This window comes from Heloderma suspectum, chromosome 3, assembly GCF_057233095.1.
Source record: "Heloderma suspectum isolate Gila_16-S chromosome 3, 16-S_ref, whole genome shotgun sequence".
Classification (NCBI taxonomy): domain Eukaryota; kingdom Metazoa; phylum Chordata; class Lepidosauria; order Squamata; family Helodermatidae; genus Heloderma; species Heloderma suspectum.
Window position 1 is genome coordinate 125,288,677 of NC_139460.1, and position 20,965 is coordinate 125,309,641.

Consider the following 20,965-nt stretch of genomic DNA (forward strand, 5'->3'; position numbering starts at 1 on the left):
AGGTTTTGCTCTAGATCCCTTCACTGACAGTGGTACAGTGGATAGGTACAAGGGGGCAGGGCCTTTTTGGTTGTAGTACTAACATTATGAAATGTTCTTCCCTGGAAAGGCCATGTAAGGTCTTTTTGTTGCTTGGTTAAAATGTGGCTTTTGGGAAGGCAGGGGGTGGGGTCAATGGGTTGACTTTTATGTTTCTTCTGCAGCTTTGATGGGCAGAAGCGCCTTTATCTTTCACTGCTTGCTTTTCATAGCCTGTTGCTGCATTGCTGCTTCTTTATTTATTTTATTATTGTTTTTAATAATTTTTGATCATTATCATTCTTCATTGTGAGCTACTTTGAATCCATTGAAGAGCAGGTATACACTTTTTAAAAAAATAATTATTTTATCCAGTCATAGTGCATTTTAAATTGTTTATATCTTTATAGACAGTGGCATGGCAGTCTTTTTGCTTATGCATGTGCAAGAACTCTCAGACTGGTAGCATCCATGTGCTTACTAGGGTTGCAACCTTTTTCTTGTTAACAGCTGCATAGAAAGCAGAAATTAACGGGGCTAGTTGTTCCCAGTACATGGATACGTATTGAATTTCTGCCTGTTCACAGTCAGTCAAAGTGGACAGTTGTTGTTGTTGTTGTTCAGTCGTTCAGTCATGTCCGACTCTTTGTGACCCCATGGACCATAGCATGCCAGGCCTTCCTGTCCTGCGCACTCTCCCGGAGTGTGCTCAAGTCCATATTCATTGCAAAGTGGACAGTACTGGACTAGTTAAGGCAAATCATCTGACCTAGCATCAGGCAGTTTCTTATGTCTTTCCCAACACATGCTACTTGATTGTTTTTGACTGAAGATACAAAGAACTGGACCTAGGACCTTCTGCATGTGAAGCATGTGCTCTGGCACTAAACTGTGGTCCCTGCACAAATGTGTGCATTTTGCTTTAGGGACAGGCATTCTGTACCAATTGTTTCTTCCTGCCATAGATGCAGTTGGTGAAAGACACACATACAAGTTCATCATAGAATCATAGAATAGTAGGCTTGGAAGGGGCCTACAAGGCCATTGAGTCCAACCCCCTGCTCAATGCAGGAATCCAAGTCAAAGCATCCCTGACAAATGGCTGTCCAGCCTCATCTTGAATGCCTCCAGTGTTGAAGAGCCCATAACCTCCCTAGGTAATTGGTTCCATTGTCATATTGTTCTAACAGTCAGGAAGTTTTTCCTGATGTTCAGCCGGAATCTGGCTTCCTGTCACTTGAGCCCATTATTCCATGTCCTGCACTCTGGGATGATTGAGAATAGATGCTGGCCTTCCTCTCTGTGGCAACCTTTCAAGTACTTGAAGAGCGCTATCATATCCCCCCTCAGTCTTCTCTTCTCAAGGCTAAACATGCCCAGATCTTTCATTCTCTCCCCATAGGGCTTTGTTTCCAGTCCCCTGATCATCTTCGTTTCCCTTCTCTGAACCTATCCAGGTTGTCTGCATCCTTCGTAAAATGTGGTGCCCAGAACTGGACACAGTACTCAAGATGAGGCCTAACCAGTGCTAAGTGGAGGGGAACTAGTACTTCACAGGATTTGGAAGCTATACTTCTGTCAATGCAGCCCAAAAGAGCATTTGCCTTTTTTGCAGCCACATCACATTGTTGGCTCATATTCAGCTTGTGATCGACAACAATTACAAGATCCTTCTCACTTGTAGGATTTTTGAGCAAAGTATCCCCCATCTTGTAACTGTGCATTTGGTTTTTTTTTCCTAGGTGCAGAACTTGGCATTTATCTCAATTAAATTTCATTCTCTTGTTTTCTGCCCAGTGCTCCAGCCTATCAAGATCACTTTGAATTTTGTTTCTCTCTTCCAGGGTATTAGCTATCCTGCCCAATTTTGTGTCACCTGCAGATCTGATCAGCATTCCCTGCACCTCCTCCTCCAAGTCATTAATGAAACCGTTGAAGAGCACTGAGCCCAGTACTGAGCCCTGAGGCACCCCGCTGTTTACCTCTCCCCAGTTTGAGAAGTTCCCATTGATAAGTACTCTTTGAGTCCAGTTCTGTAGCCAACTGTGGATCCACCAGATCATTGTTTCATCTACCCCACTTTGAGCTAGTTTGCTCATCAGGATATCATAGGGCACTTTGTTGAAAGCTTTGCTGAAGTCCAGGTATATGATGTCCACAGCATTCCCACAGTCCACAGGGGAGGTGACCTGATCAAAAAATGAGGTCAGATTTGTGTGGTAAACTCCGTGGTGGCTGCACACTGGCCACAATATCATGTGCTGCAAAGGGCCTCCAAATGGTTCCAATCTGCAGCAAATTACCCGTGAAGACAGGCCCCTGGCTTCCCTTTCTAAAAGAGTTCCGTCTGTCCATTTACAAATCATTTATATTGCCGAGAATGAAAGGTCTCTTATTCTATGGGATTCATCTTTTATGTGATATATAATATATAAGAACATAGGGATTATGTATGTCTATAAATATTGTATACTGTTTTTTAGATTGTCCTGAAGAAGGACCTGTGTATGGTCTGAAACACTTTGGGGGTTCTTTGCATTGAATTTAACATCCTTTTTGTCTACCCCTTTGCTTTCGGCTTCATGGGGTTCCCCTTTTTGTTGGCTTTTCGCCTCTCTTGCCAAGTGGCTCTATAGCCATTTCTGAAGCCACGTGGGAAGCCCTGCTCATAATGGCCTCTGGCAGACTACAGGGAGGGAAGTTTCCCCTCCAGTCTGTGAACAAAACCCTGTTCTGGCCAAGCCGATCTAGCCCCTGATTGGTTCCCTGTCTCCCACATGGATGCACACTTGGCACCGCTGCCATGGCTCAGCAACCCCCTCCCCGCCTCCCCATTGGGACCATGCACCACCACCACATTGCTCCCCAGGTAAGCCCGGAGCTGCATTTCTCAGGGTGGCCAGTACGTGGTTAACAAACCTCACTGAGGAAACCACACCATGTTTGGAAGTCACGACAAGACACTCTGAAAACGACAAGGGTGACAACCTACTGTGGGTTGTTGTGTCGTGAGAACCAGGTCAGTGTCTCAGAAATGCATGTCAAGCAATTCAAAACAATTTTAAATATGGTTTAAAATACAAGTGTAATTTTGATTTATCCTACCTGAAATATTTTTTATTTATTTATTTATTTATTTATTATTAAATTTATTAATCGCCCATCTGGCTGGTCACCCAGCCACTCTGGGCGATGTACAACATACAATAAAACAGTTTAAAACAATAAAATTCTACAATAAAAACATTTTCTAAAATACCCTAACCCACCCCAAATGCCTGCCTGAACAACCACGTTTTTAATGCACGACGGAAGCTCATTAAAGAGGGGGCATGACGGAGTTCCCTAGGGAGGGAGTTCCACAGAGTGGGGGCCACCACAGAAAAGGCCCTCTCCCTCGTCCCCACCAGTCTAGCTGTCCTGGCTGATGGGACAGAGAGAAGGCCATCCGAGGCTGATCTTGTTAAGCGGCCTGTCTGGTGCTGCTGGAGGCGCTCCTTAAGATAGGCTGGGCCGCAACCATATAGGGTTTTAAAGGTCAAAACTAGGGATGGTGGAGAATTTCTCCCCGAAACTTCGGGGGGCCGAGCGCCAACGTGTTCGGCCCCCCGAACAAGTTTCGGGGAGAAATCCTCCGAACCCCCCCCACACCCCGCACCCCCCCCGGGACGGGACTTACCTTCGCCGAATGTCCCTCCCGGCGGCGGGTCCAGCCGGCGGTTCGGCGGGTGTTCGAGCGGGGCGGGAGCGGCAGCCGGTCTTTTGACCGGCTGCCGCCGCTGCCACTGCAATAAAAGAAAAAAAAACGCCCCCTGATAGGCTACATGACGATTCACATAGCCTATCATGGCTAGATTTGCAAAGTCAGCCGTGATAGGCTACGTCAATCGTCACGTAGCCTATCACGGGTGACTTTAAAAAAAAAAAAAAAGCGCGTACGGATAATGGCAGCCCCCATAGGGAGCCGCCATTCCCATTCCTTATTTGGTCGCTGTAGTCTACGTAAAGATTTACGTAGACTACGGCGAAAATAAGGGCAACGCTATTTGCGTTGCCCTTATTTTCGCCGTAGTCTACGTAAACATTCAGCTTCAGCTTATTCCTACCCATCCAGCCACTCACCGTCTCCAGACATTTGGACAGGGATTCTACGGCCAACCTTGGTGAAGATTTGAATGAGAGGTAGAGCTGCGTGTCATCCGCATATTGATGACACTGCACCCCAAACCTCCTGATGATAGCCCCCAGCGGCTTCACATAGATGTTAAATAGCATTGGGGAGAGGATGGAACCCTGTGGCACCCCACAAGTAAGTGGCCACGGGTCCGAAACCTCCTCTCCCAGTGCTACCCTCTGATACCTGCCAGAAAGGAAGGACCGGAACCACGGCAATACGGTGTCTCCAATGCCCAACCCCTCCAGGCAGTCCAGGAGGATACCGTGGTCAATGGTATCAAAAGCTGCTGAGAGGTCGAGGAGAACAAGGAAGGAGCATTCACCCCTATCCAGAGCCCTCCTCATATCATCTACCAAGGCGACCAAGGCCGTTTCTGTCCCATGCCCAAGCCTGAAGCCCGATTGAAATGCGTCTAGATAATCAGTTTCTTCCAAGTGTGCCTTCAACTGCACCGCCACCACCCGCTCAATCACCCTGCCCAAAAATGGCAGATTTGAGACTGGGTGAAAGTTGTTCAGAACTTGAGGATCCAAGGAGGGCTTCTTTAAGAGCGGTCTTATCACTGCCTCCTTGAGGGCTGATGGCATCACTCCCTCCTCAAGGGAGGCGTTCACCACCGCCCTGATCCCCTCACCCAGTCTCTCTCTGCAGCCCATAATGAGCCAAGATGGGCAAGGATCAAGTAAGCAGGTGGGCAGCCTTACAGATGAAAGCACCTTGTCCACTTCATCAGGAGGAAGAAGCTGTGCATACGAAAATCCAGCTGGACACATGGCTGTAAGGGTTGGAGCAGCAGCCTCGGCCAGCCAGGTCTCCGTAATACATGCCAGGTCTGCACCCTCATCCAGGATCATGTCATGGATGAGGGAGGTTTTCTGGGTAACAGACCTGGCATTGCAGAGCAGCAAACGAAGGCCAGAAGATGGGGTCACGCCTCCCCCAACCATCCTTTGACTCTGGACAGGCCCGGAGAAGGGGACAGATATTACACACCTCTCCCTTGTTCCCCTTACCTGGCATGGCCTGCCCCTAGCGCTCCACCAGCGCCTGCTGCCCAGCCTCGGTATGTTCTGGCCCCCAACAGTCCCCCCACTGCCTCCATCAGGTGGACACATGCCCCCTCGCTCCCGCCTATCAGGCAGGCTACCCACCCCTAAAAACACAACAAAATCCCCCAGAAAAAAACAAAACAAAACAAACAAATATGTTATAATTTATCATAAGTGATAAATGAGCATAATACATACCTTTGCCATGTTAGCCAGATAGGTCTTCCTTCATAGTCTTTTGACAAACACAGTCACCTCTTTGAGGAAAGGAAGAAGCAGATGATCAAAATAATCACCACCTGATTCTAAATCTCTCAACAGCAGAGAAAATCAAGTATAATTCTTAGACTGGGATGGATTACTTAGAGACACAATCTGACAGTCCTATAGGCATGGTTTTGCACTTTCTTGAGAACCTCACTTGAAAAACTCATCTTGTAGCACTATCTCCTTCAGTCCCAGAGTTCATAGTTTTGGGACATCAGATAAATACATTTATATGATTACAATGCTTTTAAACATGTCTTTGTTTTGAATACAGTTCTGCCTCCTTTTGGCATTTTGATTCTAAATGTACTATTTGTAAAGGTGGGCTAATCTATCTCTTCAGAAAAGTCACATGGCAAAGTTCTTTCTGGACTGTACAATGTCTGACTACAGGTGTAGAAATGGTAATTTCAAATGATCCCCCAAGTAAAAACACCTCTGCATATAGAAAACAAGCACCCCAGGGAAAAACAGAGCCTCTCTCTGATATGCTAGTTTTCCATGATCTGGGAGCTCCATTGGCAGAGGCTACAACCACAATTTGAAGTGGGGCAGTCCAAGAAAGACTCTACCGTGTGATGTTTCTGAATACATAGAGCTAAGCTAAGTTCCATTGGGCCTGATCCAGGAAGTATATTGGGAGATCCACATGAATAATTGGCCTTCCCACCTACTCCAGTGCCCACATTATAAATGCTTAATTTTCATTTTAAGATTCCTATATGGGGCTAAGAGATGTGTGTGTTTTGGGTGGGGTGGGAGGGATGTTGTTTAGAAAAACAAAAACAAAGGCTAAATCTACACGGGGCCTTTATTCTGGTTCTACTGCGTCCCCAAGACAATAGTGGCAGATGACGTATGCCCCTATCCATAGCAAGCCTGGATTTTCATACTTTAAAAAACACGTTATTGTAAACTCGTTTTGTGACAGATTTTCCTGTCGCGGCAGCTTCAGCATGGTTTAGGTGTCGGTGTGACCTGAAATACGGAAACATACCTTTGATTCTGGATGGAAAGTCTTCCATAGTAGCAAGCAACCAGTTTTTAATATTTTTGCTGAATAATCTGACTAGTTTGAGGTACTGTATAGAGACATCTTCCAGAAAATCATGAAGCAGAATCTTCTCCATTTCCTAAAACAGTATTACATAATTCATACCCAAAGACAAATGCTTTGAGTACAACATGAAAACAATTCTTTCCTAACAGGTTGGTGCTAACAATGCATGCCAATAGGTGTTACTTTTAAATGTTTAACACTGCACCTGTGTAGCCAGATTCTATACAGGTTCAATGGGGCTTAGGCCCAAGTATGTGAGCATAGGATTGAAGCCTTACAGTGTAATGCTGTACATGTTTAGTCAGACGTAAGTCCTGCTGCATTCAGTCCTCCTTGCAAGGGAGACAGATCTGATCCCCCATCCCACCAAGCTCAGAATCAATGTCCTCTACTGAGGACCAAAAGCAACATAATGCAGCAATCTTGGTAGGGCATGGACTAAAAGCAACACAATAAAGTAACCTTCATAACAAACCCATGTACGCTGCCTTTAGTTCTACCAAGAAAGACAGTATATAAATGTAATTGAAGATAGAATAAATCTTTGATCTCCCTCCCTCCTAAAACCATAAATGAACACCTTTCATTAAAACAAAGCAGCTAGTCTGCCTGAGCTTCATTGAGGTTGAGGAACTGAGGGACTGGGAATTCAATAACAACAACACACACACAACCCCAAATCTAGTGCTTGTTCTCTGACAAGGAGGATTCAGCCCACCCAGGGCTTAGCTGGAGAAGCAAGAAAATATCCATCTGGTTCAGGATGCTATTTTTCCTTAGAACTTCAGACCCCCTTCTCCAAAGATAGGTCTGGCCTCAAGTTTGAGTACCACTGGTCCAATATATCAAGAGTGGTACCTGAAAGAGCTGCCTGTCATAGCACTGGAACAGCTGGCAAACATCTGTCTGGGACATGACCATTATTGCTTCAGGCTGCAAAGACTTCCAGAAAGAAGTGAAGAGACCTTCCACCTAAAGAAGCATATCCTCAATGAATCTTCAGTATAATACAGTCATTTATAAATATGATGCATGTGGTTTACATCAGGAATGGAATAGGGAATTGGAATGTCCTATTTTGTTTAATCAGTGGACCGGCGTTTCGGTGTCTGTATTGGATATCTCTGTGGATCTTCGGTTACGTCTTATTCAGCAAAAATTTTTGCTTCAGGTCTATTGGATGCCACAATATCTCTTTAATAAAGGCTTGTTAAATTCGGCCAATTGTCGGAGGTGTAATGCAGTTAATGCTTCTCTTATTCATATGTTTTGGAAATGCCCAATAGTTGCCTCCTTTTGGGGGGAAGTTATTATATGGATAAATTTTGTATTGGAAAGCTCTTTTATATTTACTCCTGTGAATGTTCTCTTAAATTACTTACCTATTTTTTGGAATGTGACACATGGTCAGCGTAAATGAATCTTTCGCGCCCTTCTGGTTGCGAAAAGACTGATATTACAATACTGGAAAGATGAAAGCTCACTGCCTATAATGCACTGGATTGAAGACTTAACAACGTTAGCAACATTTGAAAGAGTGGTATATAGGCGTAACTTGCAAATGGACTTATATTTGGAAATATCTGGTCTGCTTTTACTGAAGTTTATGTGTAACCTATTTTTTCCTCTTTTTTTCTTCTTAGAATATTGTAATATTTGAAATGGAGGATTTTAGAATATGTTGTTATATTTTTAATTGCGGGGGGGGAATGCTTTTGGTTGTTTTGTTTGGTTAAAATTCACAATAAAAATTGATTTAAAAAAATAATACAGTCATTTATTGTTTGGTGGGGGGAAGCTTATGCACAGCCACCCAGTCCAGAATCCTCCATGTGCTTCTTGAATGTTTCTTTCCTCTAGTAACCCCTAGAATGTTTCTTTCCCTAAATGCAATACTTACATTGGCCCTGAATATGCATTATTCCATCTTCACATAGTGGGGGTGGACTGGCTTCAGGGGATGGGCCAAATCAAGATTGACTTTTCAAAAGGACAAGGTAAATAAAAGTACTGGAGTGTATGTTAGCAATTAATTCCAGGAAGAATTAAGGAAATGCTAATTTTGCCTATAAATCATCATAATGAAGCACAGATGCAGATGAAGTAGTTGAACTACTAAGATTTACTGGAGGAAGAAAATAAAGATCTGTATGAACAGATCTGCTGTTTCTATTAAAGCAGCGTCCCCAGCCTGGCACCCTCCAGATGTGTTGATCTACAACTCCCATATTTTCCAGCCACCAAGGTTAATGGCTGGGGATGATGAGAGTTGTAGTCCAACACATCTGGAGGGCACCAGGATGGAGGAGGTTGCATTAAAGGGAGGATCAGAGGAAAGGAAGAAAAGGTTACATTCCTCTTCACAGCCTGCTGCAGTCCTGAAAATTTATCAGCACCGCCCCACTCAATGTTATTTTCACTTTTTAAAAAACTGCAGTTAAGAGCTTTTCTACATGAGGCTGTTAATCCCCTGTATCTACTTTCAGTTTTTTTCACAGAATTTAGATCTGAGCACTACAAAAACATCATTTCCTTTCCTGCTTTTCTGGTAAATAACCTCTAGGTGGCACTGTGGTATAGCAGAATAGCCCAAATACACAAGTGGAAATGGTGGGTTTTTTTTTCAATTTCTCTAAATAATACCGCCTTTTCCCTGCTCTAAAAAAACTCCCTGAAAGTGCTTTTTAAAAACAGAAGGGAAATTGGAGGGTCACAACATCATCCAAAGAACCTGTAAACAACTGTGAATAAGGAATGATGAGCGCACAATAAATGCCTTGCATAGAAAAGCTCTAAATGAAAAGACATATTTACCCTCATATCTAGTTTGGCCCAAACATTCATCTGTACTCTGTGTAACCTCTTTCCAAATAAACATGCAATGGATCAGGCTGAAAAGAGACAGAGCTATGCGTTTATCCAGAGACCTAACACACATACACCTACCTGGTCAAGCTCCTTTTTTTTTTTCCCCCACATTCCGCAATACTTCCTGGTAGTGGGCTCAATATTCATTGGCAAGCAAAGTAACCTGGAGAAAATATAAAGGGAATCAAGATAAAAAGTATATTGGACAAGAGTTAACACTAATAATGCTGTTTCTATATGCCACTTTTCAACTATTCAGTCCTCAAAGCAGCTTACATCAATTCAAAACTGAACCAAATCAACAATATAATCAGCTATACAATAAAATGTATAAAAATAAAGACAATATAAAACCAGAGACTAACAACATTGAAAGGCCTGTCAAAATAAAAAAAAAAGATCTTAAATTAAAATACTGAAAACGCCAAGGGAGCAGATCTAAGGGGGTTTGAGGAGTTACTACTTCTCATAGATGACAGCTTTGCTGTGGTGGCAACACCCATAATAGGGCCTCAAAGCTTGATCTTCGCTCTAGGAGTGCTCATGCTATCAGATGCCTCAACATACCATTTTACAAGAATATTTTTTCCCTCAGTTCTTTCTCCCATGATGAAAATCTCCTGAATTCAGGCAAAGGATATCCAGCTGTATCTTGGTCCTTGTGCAAAATGATACAAGGCTGCAAAGCACTTTACTGACTTAAGAAAATGGTTAAAACTATATTTATTATTACTGGATGAGGCAACAGCTTCAAAAAGTACAGAAGGAAAGCATGTTCATATGTGAAGCTTAAGTTACCTTTGAGCAGCTCTTGTTATTTACAGGCACACCTGCTTGTTAATAATGGCAAAGTTACAGCAGAGACATTTGTAAAGAAAATGAATGTCCTAGCTGATTTAGCTACTACATTGACATCACAAATGGACTGAAGCAAGAACCACTTTAGCCCACAGTTGTGAAACCGAGCCAGTGTGATCTAGTGGCTAGTGAGTTGCCTAGGACTAGGAAGGTCACTTATCAGCTAAGTTCACTGAGTGGTGTTGGGCCAATTGTTCTCTTTAAAGTTAACGTACCGTAGAGGGTTGTTGTGTGGATAATCAGCTGTGAGCCAGACTGAGGTTTTTCAAGGAAGTCTAGGATGAAAATGTAATTAAATATTCATAATAATGATAATATCAACATCCACTGATCTAGGAGGCATCAGTACAAAATGGAAATTAAAAGGTTTGACAATAGCATCACAGCATGTGATGCTATATATTTAAACCCATTTCAGACATGTTTGGCTGTCACAATCCTCAGCTAAGGAATTCTGGTAATGAAGTTCTGTAAACAGAGATCTCTAACACTCATCCACCCCACCCTGTGCCTCACCAGACTAAAATTCCCAGAGTTCTTTGGGGAAACCCATTCCAGTTAAACTGTTTTCAAGGTGGTTTAAATCTGTAGGGTAAGACTGATACATTAGCTTTCCAGAGTGTTCATATAATAGATTTATTCTGCACTGATAGAAGAATGTGACACTTTGTTTGATGTTTGTAAAGATTTTAGTGATAAATCAATAAAGAGCAAACGACAACAACAACAGGAGTGTAATTCCCAAGACAGATTGACGATTTCAGAAGAGGACCTCCAAAGCAAAAGCTGCTTTGCAAAGGGCAAAGGCCATTTTAGAAGGTATGAGGGAAAACTCTGTCCAGTGAACCAGTTTTATGAGCTACTGTGCCAGCAAATCACTATTTGACATGAGATGAAATAATGTCTTAACAGGCCAAGTTTTATGACTAAGGCTGCAATTCTAACCCCACTTACCTGAAAATCCTGTCAAAATCATTGGAATTTTTTGCTGAGTAAATGAGTTTAGGGCTGGGGTGCTGACCACAGCATTGGTTAGAGAAGCAGCCCCAGTGTGCTGTACTGATCGTTTGCTTCTAAGGCCAGCAATGCACAGGGTAGGATTGCGGGATGATGGCTTGAGCACACAGCACCTCAAAAGTACATCAGCTACTACCTTTGGCTTTCTTCACACGGAGCTTTTATCCTGCGATTGAGATTGCTCCTTCACGGAAGTTTGCGGGCTCTTTAAATGACGCCGTGACCCTCCAGGCCGTCTCCTGCACTAAATGCCCTTTGTTCTGTTTTTAAATAGATCGCAGATAATGAGCTATCAAATTACCCCTCTGTGAAAAAAGGAAAAGCGGCAAGAAGAGGAGAGAGATTAATGAAAAATATGGAAGACTCAGATACGGGGAAGAAGGAGGGGGAAAGGGAAAGGGGGAAAGGAAGCACATGAAAAAGGGAGTCGTGATCCTGCATTTAAAACGGAAGCAGAAAGCCTTGTTTTGAATGCAGGATTTTAGGCTGGTGTAGAGATGCCCTTTGTGTCTACTAAACAAAACAGTAACCTGTTACAATGGAACTGCAACTCGCAAGCAACATAGAAGAAAGGAATGTTGTACCTGCCAAGTCTGGCACAGACTATGTTCAGGTATGGAATCTGGGCACCATTCTTGATATGGTGCCCAGATTCCATGCTGAACATCGTTTGTGCCAGACTTGGCAGGTACAGCATTCCTTTCTTCTGTGTTGCTTGCAAGTTGCAATCTCTACAAGCAGGAATCATTACCTGTACCAAACACCTTTCAATGTTCACTAAAGAGGAAAAACTGGTTTGGAACACAGGTATGTGCAGAAGGAGCACAGTTTCAATTATGATAAAAGCTGCTCAAGCCCAGCCTCTGCTTCCTCTGTGGGAATCGTAATTGGGAGGACATGACCTGTAACAAAGCAGCTTTGGGAGGAGAGTACTTTACCCTTATTTTTTCCCCTCTTTTCCACTGCAGCTCCACAATGAGATGGTATCCCAGGGTCTAGACAGGTGTATCCACTGGGACCTTATGCTGGGTGAAAAGCAGCTCATAGCAGGGAGTTGAAGGGGGAAACTGGCAGGCAGGGGAAGAGTCAAGTGCCCTCTTCCTGCCCTAAGGTTCTATGCTGCAAACTGAGCCCTCCCAGTGCAAGGTTCCAGTGGTCCTAGAAGCTGGGTTTTAAAGGCATGAGGTTGAGGTGGAACATGTATTTCCATTAGGTTAAGAATAGCTTTCCTTCATGACCAGTGCGCTTAGGATAAGAGTAGCACTGCTTTATAACAGGGGTGGGCAGACTTCAGGCTCATCATATCTACTTTGTTTCTTTTACAAGAAATAACCCTCCCCGCTGCAAGGTCCACCATCCAGAGCCAGGCACAAAACACACAGACCTGGAACTAAAGAACATGCTGCTTCTGAGCCCATTCTGGGTGCTTCCAAACGTTATCACGTGATTGCCCTGCCTCATTCAGAGAATTTTACAGGTGGTCCTGATGTCATAATCTTCCACTTGTAACCCTCCCATGTTTTCCCACCATGTCTTCCATCTATTTTCTTACTGCAGAAAATCTGTTAAGAAAGATAAGACAGAAAAACTGCACAATGCCTTTGGATTGTTAGCACTAGGATTGGTCTGTCTGGAAGCACTCTCTGGGCCTAGGAATTTGTTTTCAACACCAGAACTGAACTGAGCTCATAGTCCTTTCTCATAAAGGTCCGTGGTTGGTTACTCCATGCTTTCCTCATTTCAGCAGCCTATTTTTGATAGGAAAAGTAATAGCGTTCTTGCTATTGTTAAACAATCGGGACTCAGAAATCCTTGCTTGTCTACTGCAAATCACCCACAGATCTACCAGTAGACCCCAATTTACCTTCTGCCCACCCCTGTTTTATAGTAAAATTGAAAATATTCCAGTTTAAATCCAGGATAAATTTTGGCAACCACAGAAATAGGTGGAAGAAAACAATATTTCAGATTCCTAGGAGATGACAGTGCATGGGAACATTGGCAGAAATATTAAGTATGCACAGATCACACCCTGCAGAGTTATAGAGCAGCAAATAATCTAATACTTTGAGATGAGCCACCACACTTGTGGTGAAAAAATGTCCTCAACTCTAAAACCATGAAATGGATGAAAAACCATGAGAATGCATCCATTTTCCCCCTAAGCAACACAATCAATACACCCCCCAAAGAACATGCTTTCTCATCTTCTGTGGGTTTAATTAGTGCCTTTATATAGACTGTGTAGGCTGAGCTACTAGAAAAATGTTCCAGGGAAAATTACAAAAATATCATTATTTGAAAGATGCTTGGCACCAAGAGCTTCTCTGCTTCGGTATGTCATAAGAGATTCTATCTCTTTTATACTTGCTGCATTAACAAACAAAAGATGTTTTAATGGAAATGAATAAATCCTGGCTCAACCCTATACACTGTGGAAGCCACAACTCTGCAAAACAACAACAATACCCCACCTGTCTGGTCTTCTGCAGTGACTTGCTCAGGCAGGGTCACCCTACCCCAGCCTTTCAAGCAAAATAGGAGCAGCGTGTTGCTTTGGCCAATTACATCAGTAAAGGAGTTCCAGTCAATAAAACAAGACAATCCTTGCATGAAGGCTTACAGTATAATAAAGAGGTGTAGAGCCTCAGGCACATGGGCCAAATCTGGCCCTCCTAGGATCCCAGTCCAGCCCTCCAGGTTCCCCTGATGACCATGCCCCTTCCCCCAGGCCCAATCATCTTTCTCCCAACTGCCAATCGTTTGGTGGTTTCCCGGCTTTTCCTTCCCGCCCCCCCCCCCATTTAAAGATGTTTAAAATATCGCTCCTAAGGCTTGGTTACTGGCAGTAAGAGCTTTAAGCTAAAAGATGGTGGCATTTTTGGAAATTTGGCCCTCTCCCCTTTGCCCCTGCCCCTGAGAGCTTCTCTGAAATTGAATTTCATCCTTAGGCTGAAACAGATTCGACATCCCTGGTCTAATATAAAGAGCTCACAGCACTCTCCTGGACCACACGATGAACCCAGGCCCTTCTTTCTGGGTTTGGAACTGAAATTACAGATGTGCATACCAGTGACTCAAACACTGGCTCAGTCACCTGTCTTGACCCTTCCCCTTTGGATGTACTTATTTCTAACTTTCAAAGCACCATATGGATGATCAAGCACTGATCTACTCATCATCTTAATCATCATCATTTTAAAGGAGACTTTTTAATAAGTGCAAAACTGCTCTGGGGCTCGAGTGGAAAAGTTTCTTGGTGACATCATGGGGATGCAGCCAATCAGAACTGTGCATAGCCACCTTCTGTTTCTAACTAGCAAAACCATTTCAAACTAGCAAGCTCCCCCCCCCCCCGTCCTTACCCCCACAAGCTCCACTCAGGAGTGGAAAGATACATTTCAATGAAATGCAGCAAAGGCACTTTCAGAGGGGACCCATTGCTCTAAAAAATTTATGTCTGACTTCATCTTTTAAAAGGTACAAGAGCAGCAAGTAATAGGTGCATGTACCTTTCAGAATTGATGCAATATCAATATTGGTGCATGTACCTTTCAGAACTGATGCAATATCAATATTGGTGCATGTACCTTTCAGAATTGTTGCAATATCATTGGTTTTACTGTATTTGTTTTTATTGTGTATACCACTCTGAGAGCTTCATCTATAGGATGACTCAAAGACTGAATGAATACATTTACTACTGCTACTACTACTAATAATGGTTGTACTTCAGTGCCTGTACCCAGTTGCAAAAGGTTGCATGAGAAGCTACCTTAGATCCACTAATATGACTGAGTACACACACTCAATAAAGATCCTACTAGTAAGAGCAAGGAAAGAAATAGGTTGCTGGATAGACTCTAGCATACAGGATTGAATGTTACGCTTACTGAATCAATAACATGACTCTTGCTGATTTGTCTACAGCAGGATGATAGCCAGGAAGAAAACTGCTTTTTAAAAAGGCATTCTTCTCGGGTTGCATTTCACTGACCCATCACATACACTGGCATGTTAACCAATTCAATAGTCACTGGATCTCAGCCATCCATCTTGTATTAAAGCTACTCACTGTTCCCTTTGAGCATCTCTACACCAGCCTAAAATCCTACATTTAAAACGGGGCTTTCTGCTTCCGTCTTAAATGCAGGATCACGACAGACTCCCTTTACGTGCACTTCCTTCCCCCACTTTCCCCCCTCCTTTTCCCCCTTATCTGAGTCTTCCATATGTTTCATTATACAGCCGCTAGATGGCGCTGTGGTCTAGCTCCTCTTATTAAGGGTTTTCCTCCTTTCACAAGGGAACTCAAGCGGAATTCAAGCACGGTAATTTGATAGCTCATTATCTCTGATCTTTTAAAAAATGAAATAAAGGTCATTTAGTGCAGGATGACCTTAAAGGCAAAACTGAAATACTTTGGCCACATAATGAGAAGACAGGATACCCTGGAGAAGATGCTGATGCTAGGGAAAGTGGAAGGCAAAAGGAAGAGCGTCCGACCAAGGGCAAGATGGATGGATGATATTCTGGAGGTGACGGACTCGACCTTGGGGGAGCTGGGGGTGGCGACGGCCAACAGGAAGCTCTGGCGTGGGCTGGTCCATGAAGTCACGAAGAGTCGGAAGCGACTGACTGAATAAACAACAACAACAAGTGCAGGAGATGCCCTGGAGGTTGACGACATCACCTAAAGGACCCGCAAACTTCCGTGAGTAACCAATCTCAATAGCGGGATAAAAGCTCCATGTGAAGAAGCCCTTTAAATAGCCATTGCTCTGATAACTTGCTGCGCTCCCAGAACCACAAACCTCCACATTGTAATAGCACAGACAACAACAAAACATATTTTGAAATATTTCCATTTTGTTAATTATTTCACAATATGCCAACAGACATATTGTTACATGTATGCACCCTACTTCCAAGCATTGAGAAGTTTCAGGGGTTCCAGTACTTACTCACTCTTTCTTTAGAAAGAGCTCACTGTAGACTTATGGCATTTTGGTGAGGTAAGGTTTACTTACACATATATACAGGCTGAGCATAGGTTCACAGCATTAACACTCCAACAGCTTCCTGCTCCCCATCAGATATATATAAGGCAGCATTCCCCAACCTGGTGCCCTCCAGATGTTTGAACTACAACTCCCAGAATTCCTGACCATTAGCCATGCTGACTTGGGCTGGTGGGAGTTGAAGGCTAAAACATCTGGAGGGCACCAGGTTGGGGCTCATCTCCCACTCATCACCTGTGCCTTCTTGAGCCATCCTAGCTCCCACTGAAAACACATCAGTAGAACTACTGGATAATAGCTACCCTTTTGAGGTCCTAAGGGGCATTGCCTCAAGACAACCACACTGATAGCTATACATACAGAAATCTTACAGTCAGGAATTACAGAATTTGGAGGGGGATTCTGAATCACTTTGTAATCAGAGAGCCTAAGGTGCATAATGCACTATGTTCCCCTTCCTCTGCAAATGTATTAGATAAAAGGTGAAGACAGAGATTCTGCACAGTAATGATCTACACCAGGCTAAAATCCCACAACTTTACTGGGGCTTTCTGCTTCTGTTTTCTTTGCAGGATTACAACAGGCTCCTTTAGACAGCGAACAGGGGATATGGAATTGAAAACTTCCTTTCTAGGCAAGGCAATGCTCTATATGTTCAATGAAACACCGCCATCTAGTGGCTGAATTACAGCACTACACCAGCATTACACACCAGTGAAATCCCACATATTTTTTATTGCATTTTATCTCTGATCTTTTTGAAAGTGGGGCAAACACGGAAAAGTGCGGAAGATGTCCCAAAGGTTGACAACATCATGTAAAGGACGTGCAAACTTCTGTGAGTGGCTAATCATGAGCATGCAATAAATTGCTTGTGTACAGAAGCCCACAGAAACCAAGACTTTCCAAGCAAAATGTAAGACTCTCTGAGAACCAAATGAGACATATCCACATCTTTAGCCTTTGCATGGCAGTTAGTTTTTAAAAAAATAAATAGCAGATGTAAGACAGCAGACCCAGATCAGTACTATAGCAGGGGCAAAGGGTTAAAGACTCCCACTCAGTACCATGGTCCAAATCTAGTCTCCTGCTATTTATTTTAAGGGCTTATGACATGAATAACATCATGTTATTCTAATTTTAGATCTAGATCTAGTTTTGCCCCAAGTGTCTCTACCAGGGACAGGGCTTATTTACTCAGCAGGTAAATCCTTAGTAAAATGCCTTGCTAGAATTTAGTGTGCTCAAGCTGTCATTTTGCAGGTTTCCGCTCTCTAGAACTTAAAACCACTGAGTGATGGGGGATGCCCTCATGGGGCCTCACATGCCCACACCAAACCAAGTGCTGATGAGGAGTCTGTTTGCCACTGCCCCCATCAGGTGCCATTCTCTGGGTGGTCATTTGGGGTCCCCATGGGCTGTGGGGCCCTGGACTTTGGCCCTAAGATCCAGTCGTAGCTGGACCATTGAAGACACACATGCTGACAAAGGAAGAACTGGCATCAAAAAGGACCAAGCGGTTACAAGTGGGGATGAAGGAAATTTGTGGGGCAGAGACAGGGGAACTGAGCTCTGAGGAAATGTGTCCTTGGAGCCCAATTTCCACCTTGTAATCCTTTCAACAGCAAAGGGGCAGCTCCCTTGCAACCTTGGGTGGGTAGAACTGGGATCAGGGGGTTATGTGGTGCTCTAAGCCTGAGACACTCCAGCCCTGCCGCAGAGTGGTTTTGAGGCAAAAGGGGTCAGGGAGCTTGCTCATGCTACACTTTGCTCTTAAAGTCATTGGGCTGGATCCAGACTTACTCATACCTTCAGCTGAGCCATTTAAATCATTGGGGCACAAGTTAGTCACGCCTAGCTTAAGTTCCATTGATTTTAATGGGCCTGCTCTAAGTATGACTGAATCTGGATCCAATCCATTGTTGAGGTTTGTGCTAAGCTGAAAGGAAGCAAGTGGTGGACTGCTTGATTTTTCTCAGGAACCCAAACTCCCAACCCTGTCATTGCACACTGCTCTTTGCTGCCAAAACTATCCTCTGACAGTGCACATGCATATCCCTCATGGCCAAACTACACATCACCTTAGCTGTGTAGTAGCTGTATAGCTGAACAGGTCGGTTTCCATCCCACAAATTGCCAGCACTGGGTGCCAAATGAAATGGGGAGCACAGTGTGGGGGTAGGGCGGCTTTAACTCTCCGCCCCTGCTATGCTCCCCTTCATGGATCACTGCCTTGTTGTGGTGAAGGGGTTGCGTAACTCAGTGAAGCCATAAGCTATGCCGTGCAGGGCCACCCAAGACGGACAGGTCATGGCAGAGAGTTCTGACAAAATGTGGTCCACTGGAGAAGGAAATGGCAACCCACTCCAGTATTCTTGCCAAGAAAACCCCATGGAATGTATCACAAGGCTAAAAGAGATGACGCCGGAAGATGAGCCCCTCAGGTCGGAAGGTGTCCAATATACTACTGGGGAAGAACAGAGGGTATTTCCAAGTAGCGCCAGAAAGAGTGAAGCGGCTGGGCCAAAGCCGAAAGGACACTCAGCTGTGGATGTGTCTGGTGGTGAAAAGAAAATCCGGTGCTGTAAAGAACAATATTGTTTAGGAACCTGGAATGTCAGATCAATGAATCAAGGTAAGCTGGAGGTGGTCAAACATGAGATGGCAAGACTGAACATCGACATCTTGGGAATCAGCGAACTCAAATGGACAGGCACGGGCGAATTTAATTCAGGTGACCATCATATCTACTACTGTGGGCAAGAATCCCTTAGAAGAAATGGAGTAACACTCATAGTCAACAAAAGGGTGGGACAAGCCGTAGTGGGGTACAATCTTAAAAATGATAGAATGATCTCAGTATGAATCCAAGGCAAACCATTCAACATCACAGTAATTCATGTCTATGCCCCAACCACTGAGGCTGAAGAAGCTGAGGTTGATCGGTTCTATGAAGACCTACAACACGTTCTAGAACTACACCCCAAAAAGATGTCCTCTTCATCATAGGGGATTGGAATGCTAAAGTAGGAAGTCAAGAAATCACCGGGATAACAGGCAGGCATGGCCTTGGTGTACAAAATGAAGCAGGACAAAAGCTAATAGAGTTTTGCCAACAGAACACGCTGATCATAGCAAACACTCTTTTCCAACAGCACAAGAGACGACTCTACACATGGACATCACCAGATGGTCAATATTGAAATCAGATTGATTATGTCCTTTGCAGCCAAAGATGGAGAAGCTCCATACAGTCAGTAAAAACAAGATCTGGAGCTGACTGTGGCTCAGATCATGAGCTGCTTCTTGCAAAATTTCGGCTGAAATTGAAGAACGTAGGGAAAACCACTAAACCATTCAGGTATGACCTAAATCATATCCCTTATGAATATACAGTGGAGGTGACGAATAGATTTCAGGGATTAGACCTGATAGACAGAGTGCCTGAGGAACAATGGACGGAGGTCCGTAACATTGTTCAGGAGGCAGCAACGAAATCCATCCCAAAGAAAAAAAAATTCAAGAAAGCCAAGTGGCTGTCTGATGAGGCTTTACAAGTAGCTGAGGAAAGAAGGGAGGTGAAAAGCAAGGGAGAAAGGGGAAGATATATCCAACTGAATGCAGAGTTCCAGAGAATAGCAAGGAGAGACAAGAAGGCCTTCTTAAATGAACAATGCAAGGAAATCGAGGAAAACAACAGAATGGGAAAGACTAGAGATCTCTTCAAGAAAATCGGAGATCTCAAGGGAACGTTTTGTGCAAAGACGGGCATGATAAAGGACAAAGAAGGCAGGGACCTAACAGAAGCAGATGAGATTAAGAAGAGGTGGAAAGAATACACACAAGAACTATACAGGAAAGATCTGAATGTCCCTGATAGCCATGATAGTGCGGTCACTGAACTTGAGCCGGACATCCTCAAGAGTGAAGTCAAGTGGGCCTTAGGAAGCATTAGTAACAACAAAGCTAGCGGAGATGACAGTATTCCAGCTGAACTATTTAAAATCCTAAAAGATGATGCTGTTAAAGTGCTGCACTCAATATGCCAACAAATTTGGAACACTCAACAGTGGCCGCAAGACTGGAAAAGGTCAGTTTACATTTCAATTCCAAAGAAGGGCAACGCCAAAGAGCGTTCAAACTACCGCACAATTGCGCTCATTTCACATGCCAGCAAGGTGATGCTCAAAATCCTACAAGTTAGGCTTCAGCAGTATGCGAACCGAGAACTACCGGAAGTACAAGCTGGGTTTCGAAGAGGCAGAGGAACTAGAGATCAAATCGCCAACATTCGCTGGATCATGGAGAAAGCAATAGAATTCCAGAAAAATGTCTATTTGTGCTTCATTGACTACGCTAAAGCCTTTGATTGTGTGGATCACAACAAACTGTGGCAAATTCTTAAAGTGATGGGAGTACCAGACCACCTTACCTGTCTCTTGAGAAACCTGTACGAGGGTCAAGAAGCAACAGTAAGAACCAGACATGGAACAACCAAGTGGTTCAAAATTGGGAAAGGAGTACGACGAAGCTGCATACTGTCGCCCTGCTTATTTAACTTATATGCAGAGTACATCATGAGAAACGCCAGGTTGGATGAATCACAGGTCGGAATTAAGATTGCTGGGAG

General features: G+C 43.8%; 1 protein-coding gene across 1 annotated transcript; it reads right to left on the reverse strand.

The window, feature by feature from the left end:
- Window positions 1–400: 400 nt before the first annotated feature.
- Window positions 401–10,572, reverse strand: RFX8 (regulatory factor X8). Its single transcript, XM_084841783.1, has 6 exons — window positions 10,513–10,572; window positions 9,518–9,602; window positions 7,430–7,543; window positions 6,509–6,644; window positions 5,443–5,501; window positions 401–2,207 (listed from the first exon to the last, which is right to left on the reverse strand). The coding sequence occupies exons 2-5, from the start codon at window positions 9,584–9,586 to the stop codon at window positions 5,473–5,475; spliced, it is 348 nt and encodes a 115-aa protein (XP_084697909.1). The 5' UTR covers window positions 9,587–9,602; window positions 10,513–10,572; the 3' UTR covers window positions 401–2,207; window positions 5,443–5,472.
- Window positions 10,573–20,965: the final 10,393 nt, after the last annotated feature.